General features: G+C 49.4%; 1 protein-coding gene across 1 annotated transcript in view; it reads left to right on the forward strand.

Annotated features, from left to right (window-relative positions):
- The first annotated feature begins 9663 nt into the window (after positions 1–9663).
- KPNA3 (karyopherin subunit alpha 3) overlaps positions 9664–24489 on the forward strand; it is a 52581-nt gene continuing 37755 nt past the window's right edge. The window contains exon 1 of the mRNA XM_044286142.1: positions 9664–9822. Within this exon, the coding sequence (XP_044142077.1) occupies positions 9754–9822 (69 nt within the window). The 5' untranslated portion in view covers positions 9664–9753. The remainder of the gene's footprint in view (positions 9823–24489) is intronic.

Below are 24489 nucleotides of genomic sequence, written 5' to 3' on the forward strand. Positions count from 1 at the left end.
TTGCACAACCCCTTTAAGCACAGTACCCCATGCAGTAGATGAGGTCTTGAGTGTTCACCTGAATTATTTGAAGTGTGATATGTACATAAAGTAAGACCCCCAACCCTTGTGTGACCTTTATTGGTAGAATTGTTAGAAAGGCTTGATATTTAAAAAATGGAAATTAGGCAAATGAAATTGTAATTGAATATATTTATTTTTTATAAGTTTTATTTCTAAGGTTTGCTTGCACCTTTTGCTGTTGTGACTAATTGCACTGTGAATATATTCCAGATACTGTATATTTGTGGATATGTACTTCATAGATAACTTTAAATATTACCAAAGAGTAAATAGAAAACATGACAAGATTATTTCTTCACTCCTCTGTCAAGTTGCTTGAAAATGGTTCTTAAATTGCCCAGAATAGTTGCTCAAAGAGACAGATAACCTCATTTATGAAAGTTAGGGCAGAAAGCCTGAGATGCAAAGTCTAGTCGCGATTGTCCATATCGCTGGTCCTTGTAGATGAGGACCATCATTTCTCATTTACGGAAAGTCATTCAGACTAGCAGAGGTTTAAAGGGCATCTGTCAGCAGAGTTGTACCTATGACACTGGCTGACCTGTTACATGTGCACTTGGCAGCTGAAGACATCTGTGTTGGTCCCATCTTCCTATGTGGCCGCATTGCGGAGAAAAATGATGTTTTAATATATGCAAATGAGCCTCAAGGCGCAACAGAGGCGTTGCCGTTACACCTAGCTCTCTGTGCAACTGCCGTGCCCTCTCCACTTTGACAGTGACTACGTAGTCATACCTGGCCCTGTCAAAGTTGAGAAGGTGTGACAATTACAGAGAGAGCTGAGCCACTAGGTGTAATGGTAACGCCCCCGCTGCTCCTAGAGGCTCATTTACATATATTAAAACCAAATTTTTCTCAGCAATGCCGGCACTTATGGACATGGGACCAACACAGATGCCTTCAGCTGCCAAGAGCACATGTAACAGGTCGGCCAGTGTCATAGGTACAAAGCTGCTGACAGATGCCCTTAGCAAAATGCTGGGCCACTTTCTTTAATTGACTAAAATCTTGTGTTGAACATCTCCAGTGCAGAATGATGATGAGTCCTGAATATTCATGAGCTCCTGGCTCTCCCTGCCCGCCTACCGCTGATTCAGTTTGACAGTCTGTTTTCCATCAGAGGCAGATAGGCGGGGAGAGACGGGAACTCATGAATATGGGGACTCTGCCTGTGCTGAAGCTTTTGGGATTTAAAAGTGAGGGCCGCAGAAAACTGGTGACAGACTCCCTTTAACTCATAGCGGTCAGAATTAATTTGTAAAATATTTTACTGTAAGTTAGAAAATGAAAATGGCAGCACCTCCAATTTATACCTGAACTGATTTTTATAAATGAAGCCTAATATATGGCGTTAAACCAGATAAAAATGTTGCATTAAGCAGGCTTACAGTTTACTTCTGATGGATGGTCTATATTATTACTTTAACAGCTTGTTTACTGTATTTTATCAGCATTTTTCCCAAAAAACTGCAGCATAGGAAAGTGTTTCCGCTGTCATTTTGGAATTGGTTCCAGTCTTTAGTGAGATAAAACGCTCATGTAATAGAGTTCGTACATGGTATGTGCACCGCGGTAATTTTTTCATGCATCTAAATAAATAAAAATATAGCAACTTGTTTAAAGGGGCACAGGCAGGTGATGGTGTAAAACAACGAACCAAGTGTTACTCGTCACTTAAAATTAGGGCTCCTTCGCGACCGTATATATTTTGCAGTCTTTAAAAAATGTATCTGCAAAAAATACGAATGACGTCTCTGTGTATTCCGTATTTTGCGGAACGGCACAGCTGGCCCCCTAATAGAACAGTCCTATCCTTGTCTGTAATGCAGACAATAACAGGACATGTTCTATTTTTTTTTGTGGAACTGACGTACAGAAACGGAATGCACAGGAAGTCATTTCCGTTTTTTTTGCGGCCCCACTGAAGTAAAGGGTTCCACATACAGGCGGACACGGAAACAATATATGTATGTGTGCATGAGCCCTTAAGATGTAGAATCATCCAGCACTGCATTTCCAGTCCTCCCTGCCGGTTTCTGTTTACAGTGCTGCATCGGTGATGTCGCATGAACAGCACGTGGCTACTTCAGCCAATCGGTGGCCTCAACAGCTTGCCTTTTGAAGGCAGTGATTGGCTGCATCAGTCATGCGTTATCCTCAGCACTGCAGCCTTGGAAGTAAAGACGGTCAGAAAGGTAGTGCTGGAGCCATGGCTGATTCATCAGGTAAGTGATGTTTGTTCAGTTGTTTTACACCATCCCCTGCCTGCCAATTTTTGCTAATTTTAGACCACTCCTATTGTTTTTTTCCTCTCCAGCTGCAATGTACACTTTTTGTGTTCCCGTCTGTACAGACTACAAAAACATCCTGAGGAAAATGTATTAAGCTTGTACGCATTTGACTTGCTCCACGACCCTCGCTCCTTTTTTAAAAAATTAGACAGGGAGGGAGTGGGACATCAGCGGTTCAACTTGCTTAACAAGGGCACCATAAAATTGGTGCACATTACATCTAAAATGTACCCTAGTTCCCTTGCAAGTATCTATTACATTTCTTGGTGCACAGGACTCGTTAAGGGGCGGCACTCCTGACGCAGCATACACCAGTGGGCATGGTTATTAGGACTGCGTTTGTCTGATCCTGTAGTCACATGAACCCCCAAACCTGTCCCATTTGCTCCCTTTCCTACTGTTTGTAGTTTAGAAAAAAAAAAGCATGTCCTGGGATGCGGAGCAAGACGGACCACAATGTAAGGCCTCATGCACACGACTGTATATGTATTTTGTGGTCCGCAAAAAATACTGAGGATGATAGTGTGCATTCTGAATTTTGCAGAACGGAACAGCTTGCCCCTAATAGAACAGTCCTATCCTTGTCTGTAATGCGGACAATAATAAGACATGCTCTATTTTTTTTGCGGAACGGAAATACAAACATACAGAAACGGAATGCACACGGAGCAACTTCCACGGAACGGACACGGAAAGAAAATACGTTTGTGTGCATGAGCCCTAATGGAAGTGTTTTTGCTGATCCATGACTGATCCAGTAAAAACACAGATGTGAAAGTAGCCTTAAGGCTGAGTTCACACGAGCATGACAGATTAGGTCCGGATGCGTTCAGTTAACCTCGCACCATTTTGCAAGCAAGTTCTGTCAGTTTTGTCTGCGATTGCGTTTAGTTGTTCAGTTTTTTCCGAGCGTGTGCAATGCGTTTTGATGCATTTTTCACGCGCGTGATAAAAAACTGAAGGTTTACAAACAACATCTCCTAGCAACCATCAGTGAAAAACGCATTGCATCCGCACTTGCTTGCAGATGCAATGCGTTATTCACGCAGCCCCATTCACTTCTATGGAGCCAGGGCTGCGTGAAAAACGCAGAATATAGAACATGCTGCGATTTTAAAGCATTGCAGAAGTGATGCGTGGAAAAAAACGCTCATGTACACAGCCCCATTGAAATGAATGAGGATTCAGTGCGGGTGCAATACGTTCACCTACTGCATTGCACCCGCGCGGAAATCTCACCCGTGTGAACGCAGCCTAAGCCTCCTGCACACGAACGTGTGCGCCCCGTGGCCATGCTGCAGGCCGCAATGCACAAACACAGACCGTGGGGCAGCCGCAGCGGAACGCGGACCCATTTCACTTTAATAGGTCCAAGATCCGGCCATTCCGCAAAAAGTTAGGACATGTTCTATCTTTTTGCGGAACGGAAGTATGGGACGAAGCACTCTGTAGTGCTTCCGTAGGGTTCCGTTCCGCATCTTCGTATTAGCGGACCCATTGAAGTGAATGGGTCCGCATCCGTGATGCGGAATGCACACGGCCGGTGCCGCATTTATTGCGGTCCGCAATACGGCAACAGGACACCTATGGTCTTGTGCAGGAGGCCTCAGTCAGCACGTTCGCCATGGCTAAAAGCACACATAGGTCTGCATTGAAGCTGTAGACAGTTTTTTTTTTTTTTTTTTTTTTTTTTTTTCCATGAAGATTGTTCCAAAGTTGCTTCATTATGTTTAGTTTTATTATTTTAGATGCATTAAAGAATACATGGATGTAAAATTGCACAAATCCTTTTGTTTGCCACCAGTCTGTTTTTAATGCAGTTTGTAATGAAATTAAATAAAATTCTGGCCGGCCCCAATCTTCATTACGATCTGTTCCTGCGGGTTCCAGAGGATCGCTGCCTCCTTTTATATACACTCGCATACGTAACCTAAGCTGATTGGCGACAGTCCTTCGTTTACTCGTGTTAATTTTTTGTAACGGCTGTTTTCCATTGATTCAATGTGTTTTCCTGTCCAAATCTGTATTTGTAAGATTATTTAAATAAATTTTCAGCAGATTAAAGTGTCTTTGCCTTTTAATACTTTTCATACAAAAGTCAGATTTATGAAGATCTGTGGGGGCTTAAAGGGGTTGTCTGACTTCGGCAAATGGTATTTATCATGTAGAGGAAGGCACTTACTAATGTATTGTTATTATCCATATTACCTCCTGGCTGGATTCATTTTTTCATCACATTATACACTACTAATGATTCTAATACTGGGGAGGGGGCGCTGCGCCATCAATGATTCTAATACTGGGGGGGGCGCTGCGCCATCAATGATTCTAATACTGGGGGGGGCGCTGCGCCATCAATGATTCTAATACTGGGGGGGAGCGGGCGCTGCGCCATCAATGATTCTAATACTGGGGGGGGGGGCGCTGCGCCATCAATTATTCTAATACTGGGGGGGGGGGGGGCGCTGCGCCATCAATTATTCTAATACTGGGGGGGGGCGCTGCGCCATCAATTATTCTAATACTGGGGGGGAGGAGGCGCTGCGCCATCAATGATTCTAATACTGGGGGGCGCTGCGCCATCAATGTTTCTAATACTGGGGGTGGGGGGGGCGGTGCTGCGCCATCAATTATTCTAATACTGGGGGGGGGGGGGGGGCGCTGCGCCATCAATGATGCTAATACTGGGGGGGAGGGGGGTGCTGCGCCATGCCATCAATGATTCTAATACTGGGGGGAGAGGGGGCGCTGCGCCATGCCATCAATGATTCTAATACTGGGGGGGGGGGGGGGCGCTGCACCATCAATGATTCTAATACTGGGGGGGGGAGGCGCTGCACCATCAATGATTCTAATACTGGGGAGGGGGCGCTGCGCCATCAATGATTCTAATACTGGGGGGGAGGGGGCGCTGCGCCATCAATGATTCTAATACTGGGGGGGGAGGCGCTGCACCATCAATGATTCTAATACTGGGGGGGGAGGCGCTGCACCATCAATGATTCTAATACTGGGGGGGGAGGCGCTGCACCATCAATGATTCTAATACTGGGGGGGAGGGGGCGCTGCGCCATCAATGATTCTAATACTGGGGGGGGAGGCGCTGCACCATCAATGATTCTAATACTGGGGGGGGGGAGGCGCTGCACCATCAATGATTCTAATACTGGGGGGGGAGGCGCTGCACCATCAATGATTCTAATACTGGGGAGGGGGCGCTGCGCCATCAATGATTCTAATACTGGGGGGGAGGGGGCGCTGCGCCATCAATGATTCTAATACTGGGGGGGGCGCTGCGCCATCAATGATTCTAATACTGGGGGGGGGCGCTGCGCCATCAATGATTCTAATACTGGGGGGGAGGGGGCGCTGCGCCATCAATGATTCTAATACTGGGGGGGAGGGGGCGCTGCGCCATCAATGATTTTAATACTGGGGGGGAGGGGGTGCTGCACCATATTACCTCCTGGCTGGATTCATTTTTTCATCACATTATACACTACTAATGATTCTATTACTGGGGAGGGGGCGCTGCACCATCAATGATTCTAATACTGGGGGGGGGGGGGGGGGGGCGCCGCGCCATCAATGATTCTAATACTGGGGAGGGGGCGCTGCGCCATCAATGATTCTAATACTGGGGGGTGGAGGGGGTGCTGCGCCATCAATGATTCTAATACTGGGGGGGGGGGGGGGGGGAGGAGGCGCCGCACCATCAATTATTTTAATACTGGGGGGGAGGGGGCGCTGCGCCATCAATGATGCTAATACTGGGGGGGGGGAGGAGGCGCCGCACCATCAATTATTTTAATACTGGGGGGGAGGGGGCGCTGCGCCATCAATGATGCTAATACTGGGGAGGGGGGCGCTGCGCCATGCCATCAATGATTCTAATACTGGGGGGAGAGGGGGCGCTGCGCCATGCCTTCAATGATTCTAATACTGGGGGGGGGGGGCGCTGCACCATCAATGATTCTAATACTGGGGGGGGGGGGGGGGAGGGGGCGCCGCGCCATCAATTATTCTAATACTGGGGGGAGGCGCCGCACCATCAATTATTCTAATACTGGGGGGGAGGGGGCGCTGCGCCATCAATGATGCTAATATTGGGGGGGGGGGGGGGCGGCGCTGCGCCATCAATGATTCTAATACTGGGGGGGCGCTGCGCCATCAATGATTCTAATACTGGGGGGGGGCGCCATCAATGATTCTAATACTGGGGGGTGGAGGGGGCGCTGGGCCACCAATGATTTTAATACTGGGGGGGGAGGGGGTGCTGCACCATATTACCTCCTGGCTGGATTCATTTTTTCATCACATTATACACTACTAATGATTCTAATACTGGGGAGGGGGCGCTGCACCATCAATGATTCTAATACTGGGGGGGGGGGCTGCGCCATCAATGATTCTAATACTGGGGGGGAGGGGGCGCTGCGCCATCAATTATTCTAATACTGGGGGGGGGGGGGGGAGGAGGAGGAGGCGCTGCACCATCAATGATTCTAATACTGGGGAGGGGGCGCTGCGCCATCAATGATTCTAATACTGGGGGGGAGGGGGCACTGGGCCATCAATTATTCTAATACTGGGGGGGGGGGGGGGGGAGGGGGCGCTGCGCCATCAATGATTCTAATACTGGGGAGGGGGGTGCTGCGCCGCGCCATCAGTGATTCTAATACTGGGGAGGGGGCGCTGCGCCATCAATGATTCTAATACTGGGGAGGGGGCGCTGCGCCGCGCCATCAATGATTCTAATACTGGGGGGGGAGGGGGCGCTGCGCCATCAATGATTCTAATACTGGGGGGGGGGGAGGGGGCGCTGCGCCATCAATGATTCTAATACTGGGGGGGGGGGAGGGGGCGCTGCGCCATCAATGATTCTAATACTGGGGGGGGGGGGAGGGGGCGCTGCGCCATCAATGATTCTAATACTGGGGGGGGGGGGGAGGGGGCGCTGCGCCATCAATGATTCTAATACTGGGGGGGGGGGAGGGGGCGCTGCGCCATCAATGATTCTAATACTGGGGGGGGGAGGGGGCGCTGCGCCATCAATGATTCTAATACTGGGGGAGGGGGCGCTGCGCCATCAATGATTCTAATACTGGGGGGGGAGGGGGCGCTGCGCCATCAATGATTCTAATACTGGGGGGGAGGGGGCGCTGCACCATCAATTATTCTAATACTGGGGGGGGGGGGGGTCGCTGCGCCATCAATGATTCTAATACTGGGGGGGAGGGGGCGCTGCACCATCAATTATTCTAATACTGGGGGGGGGTCGCTGCACCATCAATGATTCTAATACTGGGGAGGGGCGCTGCACCATCAATGATTCTAATACTGGGGAGGGGCGCTGCACCATCAATGATTCTAATACTGGGGGGGAGGGGGCGCTGCGCCATCAATGATTCTAATACTGGGGGGGGGGAGGGGGCGCTGCGCCATCAATGATTCTAATACTGGGGGGGGGGAGGGGGCGCTGCGCCATCAATGATTCTAATACTGGGGGGGGGAGGGGGCGCTGCGCCATCAATGATTCTAATACTGGGGGGGAGGGGGCGCTGCGCAATCAATGATTCTAATACTGGGGGGTGGAGGGGGCGCTGCGCCATCAATGATTCTAATACTGGGGGGGAGGGGGCGCTGCGCCATCAATGATTCTAATACTGGGGGGTGGAGGGGGCGCTGCGCCACCAATGATTCTAATACTGGGGGGGGCGCGCACTGCGCCACCAATTATAATTAACCTTTAATACAGGAGGCAGGTACTGAAAGCAAATCAGCGGCAGTTAACCCCTCAGGTGCCACAACAACCCTAGAGAGAAGCTGACATCACAGGTCAAGTGAGATCTGAGAAACCAGCCACTGCAGATAAAGTGAGATAATTGGAAAGCTGTTACATTTGCCTAGTTAGGAACATAGAAAGAATAAATAAATAACTCTCAACCCCTTTAACACACTGTGTTAAGCCATGAGCTTAAGGGAAACCTGCCACCATGATTTTGCGCATAGAGCTGGGGACATGGGCTGCTAGATGGCCACTAGCACATCTGCAGTACCCAGGTCCCATAGCTCTCTGCGTCCTCCGAATCTCCTCCTTGCTGGCCGACGTCACTGAGCTGGAGCGCCGAAATCTCGCGATGCGCGAGCTAGCGCATGCGTAGTTCGTTCCCTGTGCTGATTCCAGCACAGGGAATGAACATGATGCCGACACTGCGCATGCGCTAGCTCGCGCATCGCGAGATTTCGGCGCTCCAGCTCAGTGACGTCGGCCAGCAAGGAGGAGATTCGGAGGACGCAGAGAGCTATGGGACCTGGGTACTGCGGATGTGCTAGTGGATGTCCCCAGCTCTATGCGCAAAACCATGGTGACAGGTTTCCTTTAACTTGGCCACTATATTTTTTGTCGGGAAAGGTGGCAGCCCAAGCTCCATTCACATCTATGGGAGTTCTGAGTACGCATGCCAAAAGTGGTCATTGGTACAGGTATTCCTTTCACAGAATGCTTTCATTCCCCACGTCGCACAGAAAACCACTGGAGTTTTCCGTCCGTGGCACCCAAAGGTTCACACATAGTATTTTCAGTGCTGGAAAAAATAAAACGGATGCGCATATCATCATCATCATCATGGTGCCCTCCCCCCATTTTTTCCTAAAGGCAGTTTGGGGAACGATTTTCATTCCTGGCCCCAAAAAAAGAAAACACCACCCTATCACCATTGATGAATAGGGAAGTTCTTATGTCGTGTGAACCTAGCGAAAGGGCTCCACTGCAGCAGATACTACTGCGCCTTACTTACTGGTCACCTGCAAGTCACGCACCGCCGCCTCTACAGAGGCACTGGGGTTACCCAAGTGGGTGGCTCAAATCGTACATCTTAAGAAGGGGGCGGGCTTATTAACCACGCCCACTACCCAGCTCTAGTCTAGAGCGTTCTTTAGTACCACGTGATAGGTTACGTCACAAAGGACCGCCGCTGAAAGTGAACTGAAGTTGTTTTTTTTTCTCCTCCCGGAAAACTTTATTAATAATTGACAGTAAACATTACTCAGAACGAGACCTATAACAGTGTGAGGAAAGAACGCCTCAGTACGGCTTTACTACGCGTACACGAGCGGCTATTTGTGCGGTCTACCGTTAACCGGACTAACCACGGCTTGGGTCACGTAATTAGCCGCTGCCATTCTCACGAAGTCCCAGCTTCCCTCCTAGAGGCTCCGGCGCCCCGCCTCTCAACTAGCCCCGCCCTTTTGCCTTCCCCCCCGGAGTGACGCTCGCGCCCCACCCCCCCTTGCATTCCCTCCTCCTGGAAGCGAGCGCGCGCAGGGCGGGGGAGTGCGGCTGGCGCGGTCGTTGTGGTGTCGCAGCCGGTAACGGGAAGAAACAGAAACAACCGCCATGGCGGAGAGCGCCGGTCTGGAGAACCACCGGATCAAAAGCTTCAAGAACAAGGGCAGAGATGTAGAGGTCAGTGTGACGAGGCGCCGTCCGGACACCTTTATAACCGGAGGGGGCCCCTGTGGTAGCGCTGCCAGGCTTCAACATGGTGGCCTCCGCTAAGGCTCTTACCGGGGGTTCCCAGTATTGTTTCTAGACAGGGCCTGGATACACGGGTTGTATCGGCGACTGGCGTCATGTGAGGGCTGCGTTACCGCCACTGAGGCGGGGATCGGTGTGAATGCTGCACCGACCGTACGCGTCAGCACGGAGGGATTAGACCGGACCGGGGTGACTGAGAAGCAGGCGGTGCCGGGCCTTACCGGCTTCTGGCGACTCCTCTGTGGGAGCGGTGTCATGGTGACGGGAGAGCGCGGGGCGGCCGCCTGACAGCTCGGGCTGTGGGGGCAGCGCCCTGTGCGGGAGATGTGCCGGGATCCTGCTCTCCCTGCTCCGCATTGCAGGCCCCGCACAGGGGATGAAGCGGGGTTTCCGGAAGTGGCCGGGAATCCATCTTCCCTTGGATGGCAGCGCAGGGGGGACGCGGCCTCTCCACCTGATCCGCCGCCCTGTCACATCAGCCTGTTTGCTGTCAGTGAATAGGGACCGTCCTATCTGCATGGAAACCTGCTCAGCTCCCATAATTCTTCTGGCCTGTCTACATGATCCACATTGTGCACCAGCCGCACACATCTCTCTTGCTCTGAGGGAGACAGTCTGTCAGAAATGCAGGAGTGTTTTCATTCACTGATGACAAGCAGTGGTCTTGAAAAACGTGAAGTTGTATAAATGATGAGAACATTATTGGCTGTTTTCCGGAACAGTGCGCCCAGCAAGAAGCATGCGGTCTAAAGGGGTTGTGCCTATATATCACTGATCCCCCGGCGGATACCCCCCCCCAGCAGGTTTGCTGATCCACCAACGGATACGCCCCCATCGGGTCACTGATCCCCCGGCGGGTATGCTCCCGCTGGTTGCTTCTCATATCCTTTGAGTAGGGGTTAAATTTAAATCATTAAACGTCTCTGCTGCAGCCAGTCACTGGTCTCATCGGCGATGCTTGGATGTACGCCTTGGGACCGCTGAGTCCAGTGATTGGCTGCAGATGTGAATGTTGTATGTGGTGTCATCACTGGAGGCGACCACCAGAGCGGCAGCGCTCGCGCAGGGTTTATCACTACGGTTTGTTTTGTACCATTCTGTTGGCCAATTGTCTTAAAATCCTGGACAAACCTTTCAATCATAAGTCACCCATATTGATAAGCGGTCATCTGTGCCGGCGGCGAAGGTGCCGTGTGGTCCTCACCTGGGTAGAGTAGAGACCTGTGACTGCCTGGACCCTCTACTGCTATTGGTCATTTGTTGATTTCTCCCTGGTCGACCTCCACTTATACCAGCCTTCTGATGGCATACTGTTAGACACTGTGCCCAGAAAGCTCCCTGTCTATTCCAGACTGTTCTCTGTTATCAGCCATTCGTCATCTCTGGGAGAGGCTGTGGTGTTCTTCATTGTGATTACCGAAAGAAAAGATCCCCACCCCCGTGATCACTTCTTCATCATGTACATATCTTCAGGTCTGGGAACCTGCAGAAATATTTTTTTTTTAGCGCTTAAGGGTCTGTTCACACCAGCGTCATGGCTTCTGTTTATAATGGAAGCCGCGGCTCTGACAGGTCCTTTCTGCCAGCTGGCTAGATTAGAGCTGTGCACTGTGCCGCTCTCTAGCCATCCGAAGTGAAGGGGTCTCTTCAGAGGAGTTTTCTGAGCAACCCCCACCCCCTTTTTGAGTAAGGGCAGGGGGTGAAACATTTTCTGGTACACTGGAAACCTGCGGGGATCATCATGTAATTTTTAACACTCCCTTAGCGGAGCAACACCAAGGGCTGATTCACACACCCATGCTCGGTCCAGAAAACATGGTCCGTGTGTCGAACGCATCACCAGGACTGCGGCTCCCCTGACCCGAACTGACTGGGTCATAGTGTGTCATGATAGTCTGTTCCTATCTGATTGTGGGTTTATTGTAACGTAGTCCTTTAGAAACCGGACAAAGCTATCTTCAGTGGCTCCCCCTTAGCTGCATTGTGTTTGGTAGCCTGAAAACCACCTCCTGCTTTACACTGTAGCTCTGCTTGTTCAGGGTGGTTGCAGAGTGTTAAAGAGGTATTCAGATTATAGGAAGTTATCCTTTATCCACTGGATCAGTCACAAGGACCTTATAACTAGGGACGAGCGAATCGACTTCAAATGAAACATCCGAAGTCGATTAGCATAAGACTTCGTTTGAATACTGTACCTTGGAACCAAACCAGAGTTTATTAAGTTTTTTTTTTTACAGTAGAAATTAATTTCTGAAATTACCCGAAGTCTCACGAGACTTCACGAAGTAATAACTTCGGCTCATAGGAGCCAATACATTCTAAGGCCTCTTTCACACGGGTGTCCCGTATTTGCTCCGGATGTGTCCGAATTGACTCGCCTCATCCTCTTGTTCGCTCGGCCGGCATTGTCTTCTTTCAGGACCTGCCAAAGGACCTTTGATGGTGTAAAGATCCTTCTATCTTCATTCAGCAGCACCTGCGCTGATGTCACCATGTGGTGAGCGCGATTACATCATCAAAGGTCCTTTTGCGGGTCCTGAAAGAAGACTATGCCGGCTCCGTGATCAAAAGGATGAGGTGAGTTAATTTGTTTATTTTTTAACCCCTCGAGCCACATTTTACTAAGCATTCTGTATTAAGAATGCTGTTATTTTCCCTTATAACCATGCTATAAGGGAAAATAATACAGGGAATACACTTTAATGGGGTTTCTCATCCCTATCATCTCCTAGCAACAATGCGTGAAAATCACATCCGCACTTGCTTGCAGATGCTTGCGATTTTCACGCAGACCCATTCATTTCTATGGGGCCTGCGTTGCGTGAAAAACGCACAATAAATTCTGCCATTTTCACGCAACGCACAATTGATGCGTGAAAAATCAATGCTCTGAATAGCCCCATTGAAGTAAATGGGTCCAGATTCAGTGCAGGTGCAATGTGTGAGGTGAAGGCATTGCACCCGTGCAGAATTATCGCCCGTCTGAAAGGGGCATAATACTGTACAGAGCGCTCGCTCCATACAGTATTCAAAGTATTATGCAAATCTACTTCGGATGTTTCATCCAAAGTCTATTCGCTCATCCCTACTTGCAACCCGTAGAGGCCCTCTAAAATGAACCGGGCGACTGGTCGGCATGCACACAGCCTCTCCATTTGTATGGGAGTTCCAGAGATAGCGGAGTACAGCGCTCGTCCATCTCTGGGACCCCCGTAGAAATGAATAGAGCAGCTGCACACATGCTCGACCAGCCTCTGTTTATTTTAGGGGGCTCCATGGGTCCCAGGAGTAAAGCTCCCATAATGTCGTATAACTAGAATACCCCTTTAACAAAAACCCACAGCAAACTCACCTGGAAGTCATTCAAGTGCATGATGAGACCCGTGCATATACCAGTCCGACGCCGGTTTGGCATCTGTCTGGATAATGTAACATGTAGACACCTTTAGGGTTTACATGCTAAACAGTAGGGATCGACCGATTATCGGTTTTACCGATATTATCGGCCGATATTGAGGATTTTGACCGCTATCGGTATCTGCATCTATTTTGCCGATATTCCGATGGCGTATGGGGAACACAGATCGCGCTGCTGTACAGCGCTCTCCGTGTTCCCCTTAGCAGCACAGGGGAGAAGGAAGCAGTGTCTCCTCCCCCTGTGCTGCTGCCGCCGCCAATGAAAGGACAGGGGACAAGAGAAGGGGAGGGGCTGTGGCCACTGCGCCACCAATGAAGATTAATCTCTCATTTATTCATATAGAGGAGGCAGGAGCTGGCTGCAGGATCACATAGCCGGCTCCCGGCCTCTATGAGCTGTAGCTGCGATCTGCGGTAGTTAACCCCTCAGGTGCCGCAGATCGCAGCTACTGCTCATAGAGGTCGGGAGCCGGCTATGTCATTCTGCAGCCAGCTCCCGCCTCCTGTATATGAATAAATGAGAGATTAATCTTCATTGGTGGTGCAGTTCCCCCCCAACCCCAGTATTAGACATTGGTGGCGCAGTGCACCCCCCACCCCCACCCCAGTATTAAAAACATTGGTGGCGCAGTGCGCCCCTCCACAGGATCTCCTCTGCTCCTCCGATCGGAGCCCCAGCAGTGTAATGCTGGGGCTCCGATCGGTTACCATGGCAGCCAGGATGCTATTGAAGCCCTGGCTGCCATGGTAAGCTCCATGCTGCTGTGTGCACAAAGCACAGAGCAGCAGGGACAGTGTGAGCTCCTATTCACCCTAACAGAGATCTATCAGGTTGAATAGGACAAGGGTTCTAGTCCCTAAGGGGGCTAAAAGTTAGTAAAAAAAAAGTTACAAAAATAAAACACCAAAATATTAAATATAAATGAAAAAGAAAGATTTAAAAAAAAAAAAACTAAACATTAACAATAAACATTAATTTTCAGCAGATTTGTGTAGGAATTTTTATTTTATTTTTTTCAAAAATGAAAATTCCCAGAATATCGGTATAAATTATCGTCTATCAGCCTGAAAGTTCACAAATTATCGGTATCGGCCCTTAAAAATCAATATCGGTCGATCCCTACTAAACAGACATGGCCTTAGTGTGAGAAAACATCTCCCCACAGATATAAAGCACAAACTCAAACTCAAACTTTATAATAAAAAAAAAAATGTAATGGAGGTTAAGGCTGCATTCACATCTCCGTTGAAAGTTTCTGGCAGAAGACAGCCTGTCGGCATTCATTGGATCTGGCATTTCCAGATTCAACAGATCACCGCCGGATGCCTATTGACTATAATGGCACCTGGCCGGACAAATACCAGTTCATGCAGTGTTTGTGCGGCCGAGAGCCGGTATTTATGCCGCCGCAACTCTCACGGAGATGTGAACGCAGCTTTGATATTTTATATGGTCTTGTACCTAGATGTTTGCATGCAACACACAATGTCCTAAGGCGGGGGTGATCTGATTGGTGGACTCCTCACTACATTCTAAGCACAGCGCCGTACATTGTATAGTGGCTGCACTTGGTATTGCAGCCCAAACCCATTCACCTGAATGGGACTGAGCTGCTCATAGGCCACGAGACTGATGAATGTGACATCACTAGCCTAGGAAGATGATCAGCAGAGAGTCGGGCCCTCATCGTCAGATATTGAGGACCTTACCTGAGGGTAATATTGTACTCTTGGAAAACTGTATAGGCACTGTAATGCTGAATGTGTACAGCAAGATCCGTAATCCGGTAATGTGGCCTAAATTTAGTGTTTAGATTAGGAATACCTTCTGTAAAACTGGCCATACACCTGAGATGGCTGTCGGCCAATTGTCTGTCCACTATGTACATGCATGTGCTTCATTCTAGAGGCCCTCCTACACATTAGACTGTTGGCATTGTATCAGACGTGTATGGCCAGACTGTCTGTAGCTATCGATCATATTGATTGCGATACTTTTCAGTCTTGCCTCAAGCGCCTTCTCCGTAGGAAGCAGTTATCGCATTTCAGAGCTGGGAGATTATTAGTACTGATTCCGATATTGTGACATCCTGGTAATGAAGGCCATGAGAGAAAATCTTGCCATAAGTAGCAGCCTATGATATTCAGCAATATGTCCGACACCCCTCTAGATAGGTTGTCAGTAGGGGTGAGCGAATAGACTTCGGTAAAAGGTTTTTTAAGTTATTACCCGAAGTCTCGTGAGACTTCACGAAGTAAAAACTTCGGCTCTTCTGAGCCAATACATTCTAATGCTGTACGGAGCTCCCGCTCAGTACAGTATTCTAACAAAAAGAAAAATTGGGGGTCAGTATTCTAACAAAGTTTTATGTCAATCGACTTCAGATGTTTCATCCGAAGTAGATTTGCTCATCCCTAGTTATCAGTATCTGGTGGGGGTCCGACACCCAGGACCACCGCCAATCGGCAGTTTTGTAAAGGCAGCAGCATTCCTGTGAACGCCACGACCTTCTCACAGCAAACCAAACCAAGCCCCGTACATTGTATAGGGGGGTTTTGCTTGGTGTCATCACTCAGCCTAGGGAAATTACAGAGAAGACCGCAGCGCAAAAGCTAGTGTCGATACCTTCTCAAACAGCTGATCGGCGGGAGTCCTGGTTTTTGGACCCCCACTGATCAGATACTGATGACCTATCCCAGTGATGGTGAACCTATGGCACAGGTGCCAGGGCGGCACCCTGTGAGCACCCGCACCCTGGAAAAAGTCTATAGTGTACTAATATGCCTTACACTTTTCCTGCCATTTATCAGCGCAGGGGGCGCACACTGAATGTAGGCAGGCTATTATAGCTAAATGATAAAGTACATGGAAGATAATATAGTGGTATTCAGGTTAACTTGCCGTGTTGGCACTTTGCGATTAAATAAGTGGGTCTTGGGTAGCAGTTTGGCGCTCAATCACTAAAAGGTTCACCACCATCAAAAAATAAATAAATCTTGGAAAACCCCTTGAAGGCCAGTCCCAGAAGAGCAAGTTCACAACAGGTAACACCCTCCATGAGACAGCTGTATTTCCCGGCCTGAGCGCTGCTCCTGTGACAGGACCTCACCGCATAATGATTTATGTTGCTGTGTGTCCCTGCCTGACATCAGCGGTAATGAACTGTAGTGACAGTGTTCAGTACAATTCATTACAGCCAATGTCAGGCAGGGACACACAGCAACATAAATCATTACTGTATATTGCCGTGAGGGCCTGTCACAGGAGCAGAGTTCAGGTGGGAAAATAATAATGCTCCCACACTGTGCATGTTTCCCGCTAGGAAGTCGCCCATCTGAGAGTAGCCTAACAGTCAATGATGTGCCGAGCGAGCAGTCGCAGGTCGTTTGTTCCCGATCATCGTTATCCTGCGTGTGTATGCGTTTAGGTTACTTTTTTTTTTTTTTGCTTTCTTGTTCGGTACTGTGTGAACTAGAATTACGGGACTTCCTTTTATACTGTTTGTCAAGTGTTCAGATGCTTTACCTATGTGACTACTGATCTCCATAAAGAAAGACGACAGGTGCTCTGCTCAAAGCCAAGAAGGTGCTTGTGAACTGTAGAAAGGTCCTTGTTTTCTGTGCTTGATTACCCAAGAACTATTAGGGCGCTTGTATGCGACCTGGCCGATTACGGTCAACTGCCGGGCCGCGCCAAGTACAGGCATAGAATTCCTGCGGCTGTTCTGGTGAGCACTGTATTAATTGTATAGAGTATTAGTGTATGTCAGGGACTGGCGTCCTCCGAGTATGAGAGAACCCTCCCAGTTATGAGGAGAAGATACAGACTCTTCAGATGCTGTCCCTGGATGGGTTCAGCATGATGTGACTGTCCTGTGGGTACGTGTCCATATGGTTAGTCACAGATCTTTTTAAGGTACTAGTGTCTTCAACAGATGCACTTTATGGACAAAATTATTGGGGCATCTCTACATTATACTTACAGGAGCTTTCATGACATCCCATTCTAAATCCATAGGCATTGATATGGAATTGGTCTCCTCTTGGCAGCTAAAAACAGCTTCCACTCTTCTGGGACGGCTTTCTACAAGATTTTGAAATTTTTGTCCATTCATCCAGAAGAGCATTTGTGAGGTCCGACACAGATTTTGAATAAGAGGACCTGGATCCAAATCTCTGTTCTAGTTCATCCCAAATGTGTTTAATGTGATTGAGGTCAGGGCTCTGTGAGAACTAGTCAAGTTCTTCCACACCAAAATCAGCCAACCATGCCTTCGTGGACCTTGCTTTGTGCACTGGGTACATTCGTGCTGGAACAGAAAAGGGCTTTCTCCAAAATGTTCCCACAAAGTTGGAAGCATACAATGGTCCAAAATGTCTTGGCATGCTGATGCATTAAGATTTGCCTTCCTTCACCAAACTTTACAGTTGACGCGATTCAGTCAAGCAGGTAAGGCTACTTTATCATTAGCGTTTTCAATTCCGCTATTGAGATCCATTATAGGATCTCAACAGCGGGAAAAAAACGCTTGTTTTGTCCCCATTCATTGTCAATAGGGACAAAACTGAACGAAACAGAGTGCACCAAAGTGTATTCCATTCCGTTTGGTTGCGCTCCCATCGCAGACAGAATAAATCTGCGAGCAGCGTTTTTCTGTCCGCGATGTGCGGAGCAAGACAGATCTGCCCTGACATACAATATAAGTCAATAGGGACAGATCAGTTTTCTCTGACGCAATAGAAAACGGAACCGTCCCCCAATGACTTTCCATTGGTTTTCATGACTGATCCATCATGGCTATAGAAGACATAATACAACCAGGTCCGTTCATGACAGATGCATGCGGTTGTATTGTGGTAACTGAAGCGTTTTTGCAGATCCATGGCGGTGTGAAAGTAGCCTACTGTTCTCCTGGCATTTGCCAAACCCAGACTCGTCTATCAGACTTCCAGATAGAGAATCGTGCTTCATCCCTGCACAGAACACGTTTGCACTGGCGGTGTTGTGCTTGGAGATGTAAGGCTTGCTATGCAGCTGCTCGGTGCTGATGTTTGCCAGAGGTTTGGCGCTCTGTAGTTAGCAGGCCTTTGGTGACTTCAATGTACTATGCGCCTCAGCACTGTGTGGCCCCCTGTGTAACTTTGCATGGTCTGCACTTTATGGTTGAGTTCTGTGGTTCCTAAATACTTCCACTTTGCAATAATACCGGTCATAGGTGATGGTGGAATATCTAGGAAGGAAGAAATTTCACACACTGACTTGTTACCATGGAGGCACCCCATTACAGGACCATGCTGGAATTAAAGGGGTTCTGCACTTTCAATTAACTGATGATCTATCCTCTGGATAGATCATCAGCTTCTGATCGGCAGGGGTCCGACACCCGGGACCCCCGCCGATCAGCTGTTTGAGAAGGCAGCGGCGCTGCCTTCTCACTGTTTACCGCCGGGCCGCCTGCCCACTGACGTCACGACTTGTATCAACTACAGTGGGCGCAGCTAAGCTCTGTTCACTTGAATGGAGCTTAGCCGCTCCCACTCTAGTTGATACAAGTCGTGACCCCCGACGATCAGAAGCTGATGATCTATCCAGAGGATAGATCATCAGTTAATTGAAAGTGCAGAACCCCTTTAAGTGAGCTGTTCAGAACAAGCCATTATATCACAATTGTTTGGAAAGGCAGACTGCAAGGCTACGACTGGATTTTATACACCTGTGGCAATGGGACTGGAGGGCAAACCTAAATTCAAGGGTTGAGGTGTGTTCCAGTACTTTTCTCCATATAGTGTATGTGCTTGGGATCCAGATTTTAGTTTGAGATCCTCTTTGCAGACTTGCTCTTTTTGGTGGCCCATGCTATACCAACTTTGTTTTCTGATGTCTGCATCCTTCAAGAAGATTAGTTTCCACTGTTACATCTTTACATTAGTTGGAGGTACTTTAATTAGTTGCAATTTAGGGTCCTGGTATATGGCAATTATTCAGATTAATATGGGTTTGCCAGATTGGATCTCTGGTTCATAGAGGGATTCTGGTTGGGAACCACACTGTTTCTATGTCCTAAGGGGTTGGCAGATTTTTGTCAGTGAAAGTTTGGTTACTATATATTTGTGAGAGAGAGAGGTCCCTACTTTCAAATATGACAGGTGGTGTTAAAGATGGATTAATCTTCAATGAAGAACAGGTAAGTACTTACCTGCCAGACCCATCCTGCTGCTCCCGTTCTCCCAGCCCGATCTATTTACCTGGCTGCCGCAGTGGTGACATGTTGTCGACATTACAATCACTGCTGCAGCCGGGTAAACATGGCGCAGCCAGGAGAACCAGAGGGGCAGCGCAGGATCTGGCAGCTAAATACTGAATGGCCATCCATATAATACAAGTTGGACTCGACCTCTCAGGAAGACTGGTGCTTATACCGAGTGACACTCCATTATGGCTCCTGGGGAGGTGGCGGGGGATATCCTATGAGGCACACATGCCCCAGTGGAGCATACAGAATGGGCTTGTCTTTGTGAGACGCCCCCTATAAATGGACCTTCCATAGAAATGCAGCAAGTGCTAGTGTTGAGATTTTTTGAGGAGTTGTCCACGTCCACCCTCTGCTGACACAGGCAAAATTTACATTTACATAGTCAATTAACTAATGTCCCGGATTACAGTGCTTTCCTTGAAGAGGGAAATCTAATTAGCCCAGTGCTCCAAGAGTTTCCATTTGCTAATGTGAGTCAAGTCAATATGTCTTGTGAAGATTAATCAGCTTATAAAAAATGATCTAAGGTCAGGACAGAGTCGACATGACTGTACCCTGGCGTCACACATGAGTCAGTGCAGCGGGCAGTAACTCCATAAGCAGAGGGCCAAGACCTTATTTTTAGCACTGAGATACATGTGAAGGCTCCTGAACCTTTGGTCAACCCAGAGACATCTGTCCATTTTTATTAAAGGGATTCTGTCACCTCGTTTTCGGTTATAGAGATGCGGACATGCACGGCTAGATCGCCGCTAGCATGTCCACAATAATATACCTGTCCTATAGTGCTGTGTGCTTTTATTTTGTTGAAAAAATGATTTTAGAGATATGTAAATGAGCCTTGTCAGGTGCCCAAGGGGCTGTACGAACCTTCCTGGTGCCCAGCCACGCCCCCTGTGAAGGAGCCCAGCACCGCCTGCGTCCTCCGAATCTCCTCCTTTCGTCACCGTTAGATCGCCGTAATCTTGCGATGAGCGAGCTCGCGCATGCGCAGTTCCTTCCCTGAGGCTGATGCCAGCACAGGAAGGAACACGATACCGGCACTGTAACGAAAGGGGGAGATTCGGAGGACATAGGCGGTGCTGGGCTCCTTCACAGGCGGGCGTGGCTGGGCACCAGGAAGGTTCGTACAGCCCCTTGGGCACCTTACAAGGCTCATTTACATATCTCAAAAATATTTTTTTAAACAAAATAAAAGGACACAGCCCTATAGGACAGGTATATTGCGGACATGCTAGCCGTGCATGTCAGCAGCTCTATAACCGAAAACGAGGTGACGGAATCCCTTTAATGTGCTACTGGTAAATACATAACAGCACTTCAATGGACAGCGTCCCCAAGATGTACACGTATACAGGGAGGCGTAATGGAGTGTTCTACACCTGGGGTTGTAAGAGGCGTACCTCCTGGTCACGTAGATTACATCAGATGCTTCGCTGGGCTCCCTCCATGAAAACATCCAGTTGGACATCGCAGCAGAGTCCGGATCCCCTTGCATCGTGTGGCCATTTGTCACGGAGTATGGTCAGCCGGTGATGTCAAACTAGATGCTTACAGCAAAGGAGCCCAGCGGACCATCGCAGGCCAGGAGAAAGAGTGGGGACCCAGGTAAGTAAACTTCCTGTTACAGGTCTGGGGTGGGGGATGTTGCAAAAAAAAAAAAAAAAACATTCTTGCACATCCCCTTTAAATTGGGAGAAGGGGAACCCATTTTCCCAATAGGTGTTAGTCTGCGCTTTTTAACATGCTATAAATGTCAGTTGGTAATGTCCCTTTTATTTCTTGCTACCCTTGAGACTTGTTCAGTAGGACATTGTGGACCATAAAAGGTTGTGCGCCTCCATGTATTCGATGAACAGACGGTCCCACCAAAATCAGCAGCTTCTGCGGACTAATGTGAAACTTTAAGGGGAATGTCACCCATTTATTTTTGATTTTTTTCTGCCAGTTAAAACCAGATAGTGACACACAACTTTTTAGTTTCTGATTGCCGTTACATATAGACGCAATGGACAGCAGGGGACTAGAGATGACTGAATCGATTGGTCTCGCCAAGCAGAGTTCTGCACCTGTGTCGGGGGGGGCTTCCGAGGCTGAGGACTCTCCCCCTGCTGCTTGATTGACAGTCTTGCACCTATGCCACAGCTCTGCGTAGCGGTGCATGCACAGAGGCTGAGATTCCTCTACTGGAGCAGCAACTGTTCAAGAGCTGCTACCTGGAAGTGCAGAAGTGTAGTGGCGCAGTCACTGTTCCCGTAGAGGAATCACAGCCTCTGTGTGCGCGCCACTACTTGGAGCAGCGTCGCAGGCGTAAGATTGTCATGGCCGCCCTAGATGCCCAGCCTGTCAATATTCTGGCAGGAGGCAGGTTCTCGGCTTCGGCAGCACCCAAATTGATTCTGGAATCCTTAGAGGGGAACCTCATTGACTTCTGTGGGACAGTTTTCTAGGCATGCCCAGTGACCTGTGCAGAGGTCCTGAAGGGAGTAGATAAGCTGTGATATCATCATTTTGAATAGTACAGGCACGCTCAACCTGCGGCCCTTCAGCTGTTGCAAAACTACAACTCCCAGCATGCCCATACAGCCTACAGCAGGGCATTGTGGGAGTTGTAGTTTTACAACAGCTGGAGGGCCGCAGGTTGAGCATGCCTGGAATAGTAGATATGTCATTCTAACCTTGCCCATGATAATGATATGACTGCTGTGAAGTGATCTGTATCGCCCCAGAAGTGGTGGCCATTAAAAAGTTTAACATAAAGACTTGATTTAAACAATAGGTTGTTTTTAGGGGTGCACCGAAATGAAAATTCTGGTCCGAAACCGAAAATTCAGGATGCCCTTGACCGAAAACCGAAACTGCCTTTTTGCCCAAATACTTTTAAAATACTTTTTTTAAGTAAAAAAAAAAGGAAAGTGAATTAAAATATAAAGTTAAACAGATACATAGATATTATACACACAATGCCACCCAAAGTGGTTATTTTTTAAAAAAAAGTCACTCCCCCCCCCTCCCTCCCTTGTCACTCTCCCCCCCCCCCCCCCTTGTCACTCTCCCCCTCCCTCCCTTGTCACTCTCCCCCTCCCTCCCTTGTCACTCTCCCCCTCCCTCCCTTGTCACTCTCTTCCCCCTCCCTCCCTTGTCACTCTCATTTCCCCCTCTCCCTTGTCACTCTCATTTCCCCCTCTCCCTTGTCACTCTCATTTCCCCCTCTCCCTTGTCACTCATCATTTCCCCCTCTCCCTTGTCACTCTCATTCTAAGTACTCACCCATTCCGTACTACCCCTCCCTTGTCACTCTCATTCTACCCCCTCCCTTGTCACTCTCATTCCTATAAACCCCCCTCCCTTGGTCACTCTCATTCTACACCTCACCCCCTCCTTGGCACTCTCATTCTAACACCCCCTCCCTTGTTCACTCTCAGTTCTACCCAGCCTCCCTTGTCAACGCCTCATCTAATTCTACCCCCCGCCCTTTGCACTCGCATTCTACACCCCCCTCCCTTGTCACTCTCCATTCTAAACCCCCCTCACTTGTCACTCTCATTCCCTACCCCCTCCCTTGTCACTCTCCTTCTACCCCCCTCCCTTGTCACTCTCATTCGAAACCCCCCTCCCTTGTCAATCCAGTCGACCCCCTTACCTTGTCACGCTCATTCTACCCCCCTCCCTTGTCATTCTCCACCCCCCTCCCTTGTCACTCTACCCCCCTCCCTTGTCACTCTCATTCTAAATAACCCCGCCTCCCTTGTCAACTCTCATTCTACCCGCCCCCCTCCCCCCCTTGTCACTCTCATTCTATATTCTACCCCCCCTCCCCCCCCTTGTCACTCTCATTCTACCCCCCTCCCCCCCTTGTCACTCTCATTCTAACCCCCCCTCCCCCCCTTGTCACTCTCATTCTACCCCCCTCCCCCCCTTGTCACTCTCATTCTACCCTACCCCCCTCCCCCCCTTGTCACTCTCATTCTACCACCCCCCTCCCCCCCTTGTCCACTCTCATTCTACCCCCCTCCCCCCCTTGTCACTCTCATTCTACCCCCCCCTCCCCCCCTTGTCACTCTCATTCTACCCCCCTCCCCCCCTTGTCACTCTCATTCTACCCCCCCCTCCCCCCCTTGTCACTCTCATTCTATTCTACCCCCCTCCCCCCCTTGTCACTCTCATTCTACCCCCCCTCCCCCCCTTGTCACTCTCATTCTACTACCCCCCTCCCCCCCTTGTCACTCTCATTCTACCCCCCTCCCCCCCTTGTCACTCTCATTCTACCCCCCCCCCCCCCCTTGTCACTCTCATTCTAACCCCCCTCCCCCCCTTGTCACTCTCATTCTACTACCCCCCTCCCCCCTTGTCACCTCCTATAATCTAACCCCCCTCCCCCCACTTGTCACTCCTCAATTCTACCCCCCTCCACCCCCCTTGTCACTCTCATTACTACCCCCCTCCCACCCCTTGTCACTCTCATTCTACCCCCCTCCCCCACTTGTCACTCTCATTCCTAACCCCCCTCCGCCCCCTTGTCACGCTCATTCTAAAACCCCCCTCCCCCCCTTGTCACTCTCATTCTAACCCCCCTCCCGCCCCCTTGTCACTCTCATTCTACCCCACCCTCCCCCCCTTGTCACTCTCATTCTACCCCCCTCCCCCCCTTGTCACTCTCATTCTACCCCCCTCCCCCCCTTGTCACTCTCATTCTACCCCCCCCTCCCCCCCTTGTCACTCTCATTTTACACCCCTCCCCCTCCCTTGTCACCTCTAGTGTAGCCTGTGTAGCGTGGCCGAGCTCTGTTCGGTCCGCGGTACAGGAGCATTTGTTTCTTGTACCCGGCCGGACTGAAAGGAAGTGCACGCTAAGTGAGCACTTCCTGTCAGTCCGGCCGGGTACAGGAAACAAAAGCTCCTGTACCGCGGAACGAACAGAGCT

This window comes from Bufo gargarizans, chromosome 3 (assembly GCF_014858855.1).
Source record: "Bufo gargarizans isolate SCDJY-AF-19 chromosome 3, ASM1485885v1, whole genome shotgun sequence".
Lineage (NCBI taxonomy): Eukaryota > Metazoa > Chordata > Amphibia > Anura > Bufonidae > Bufo > Bufo gargarizans.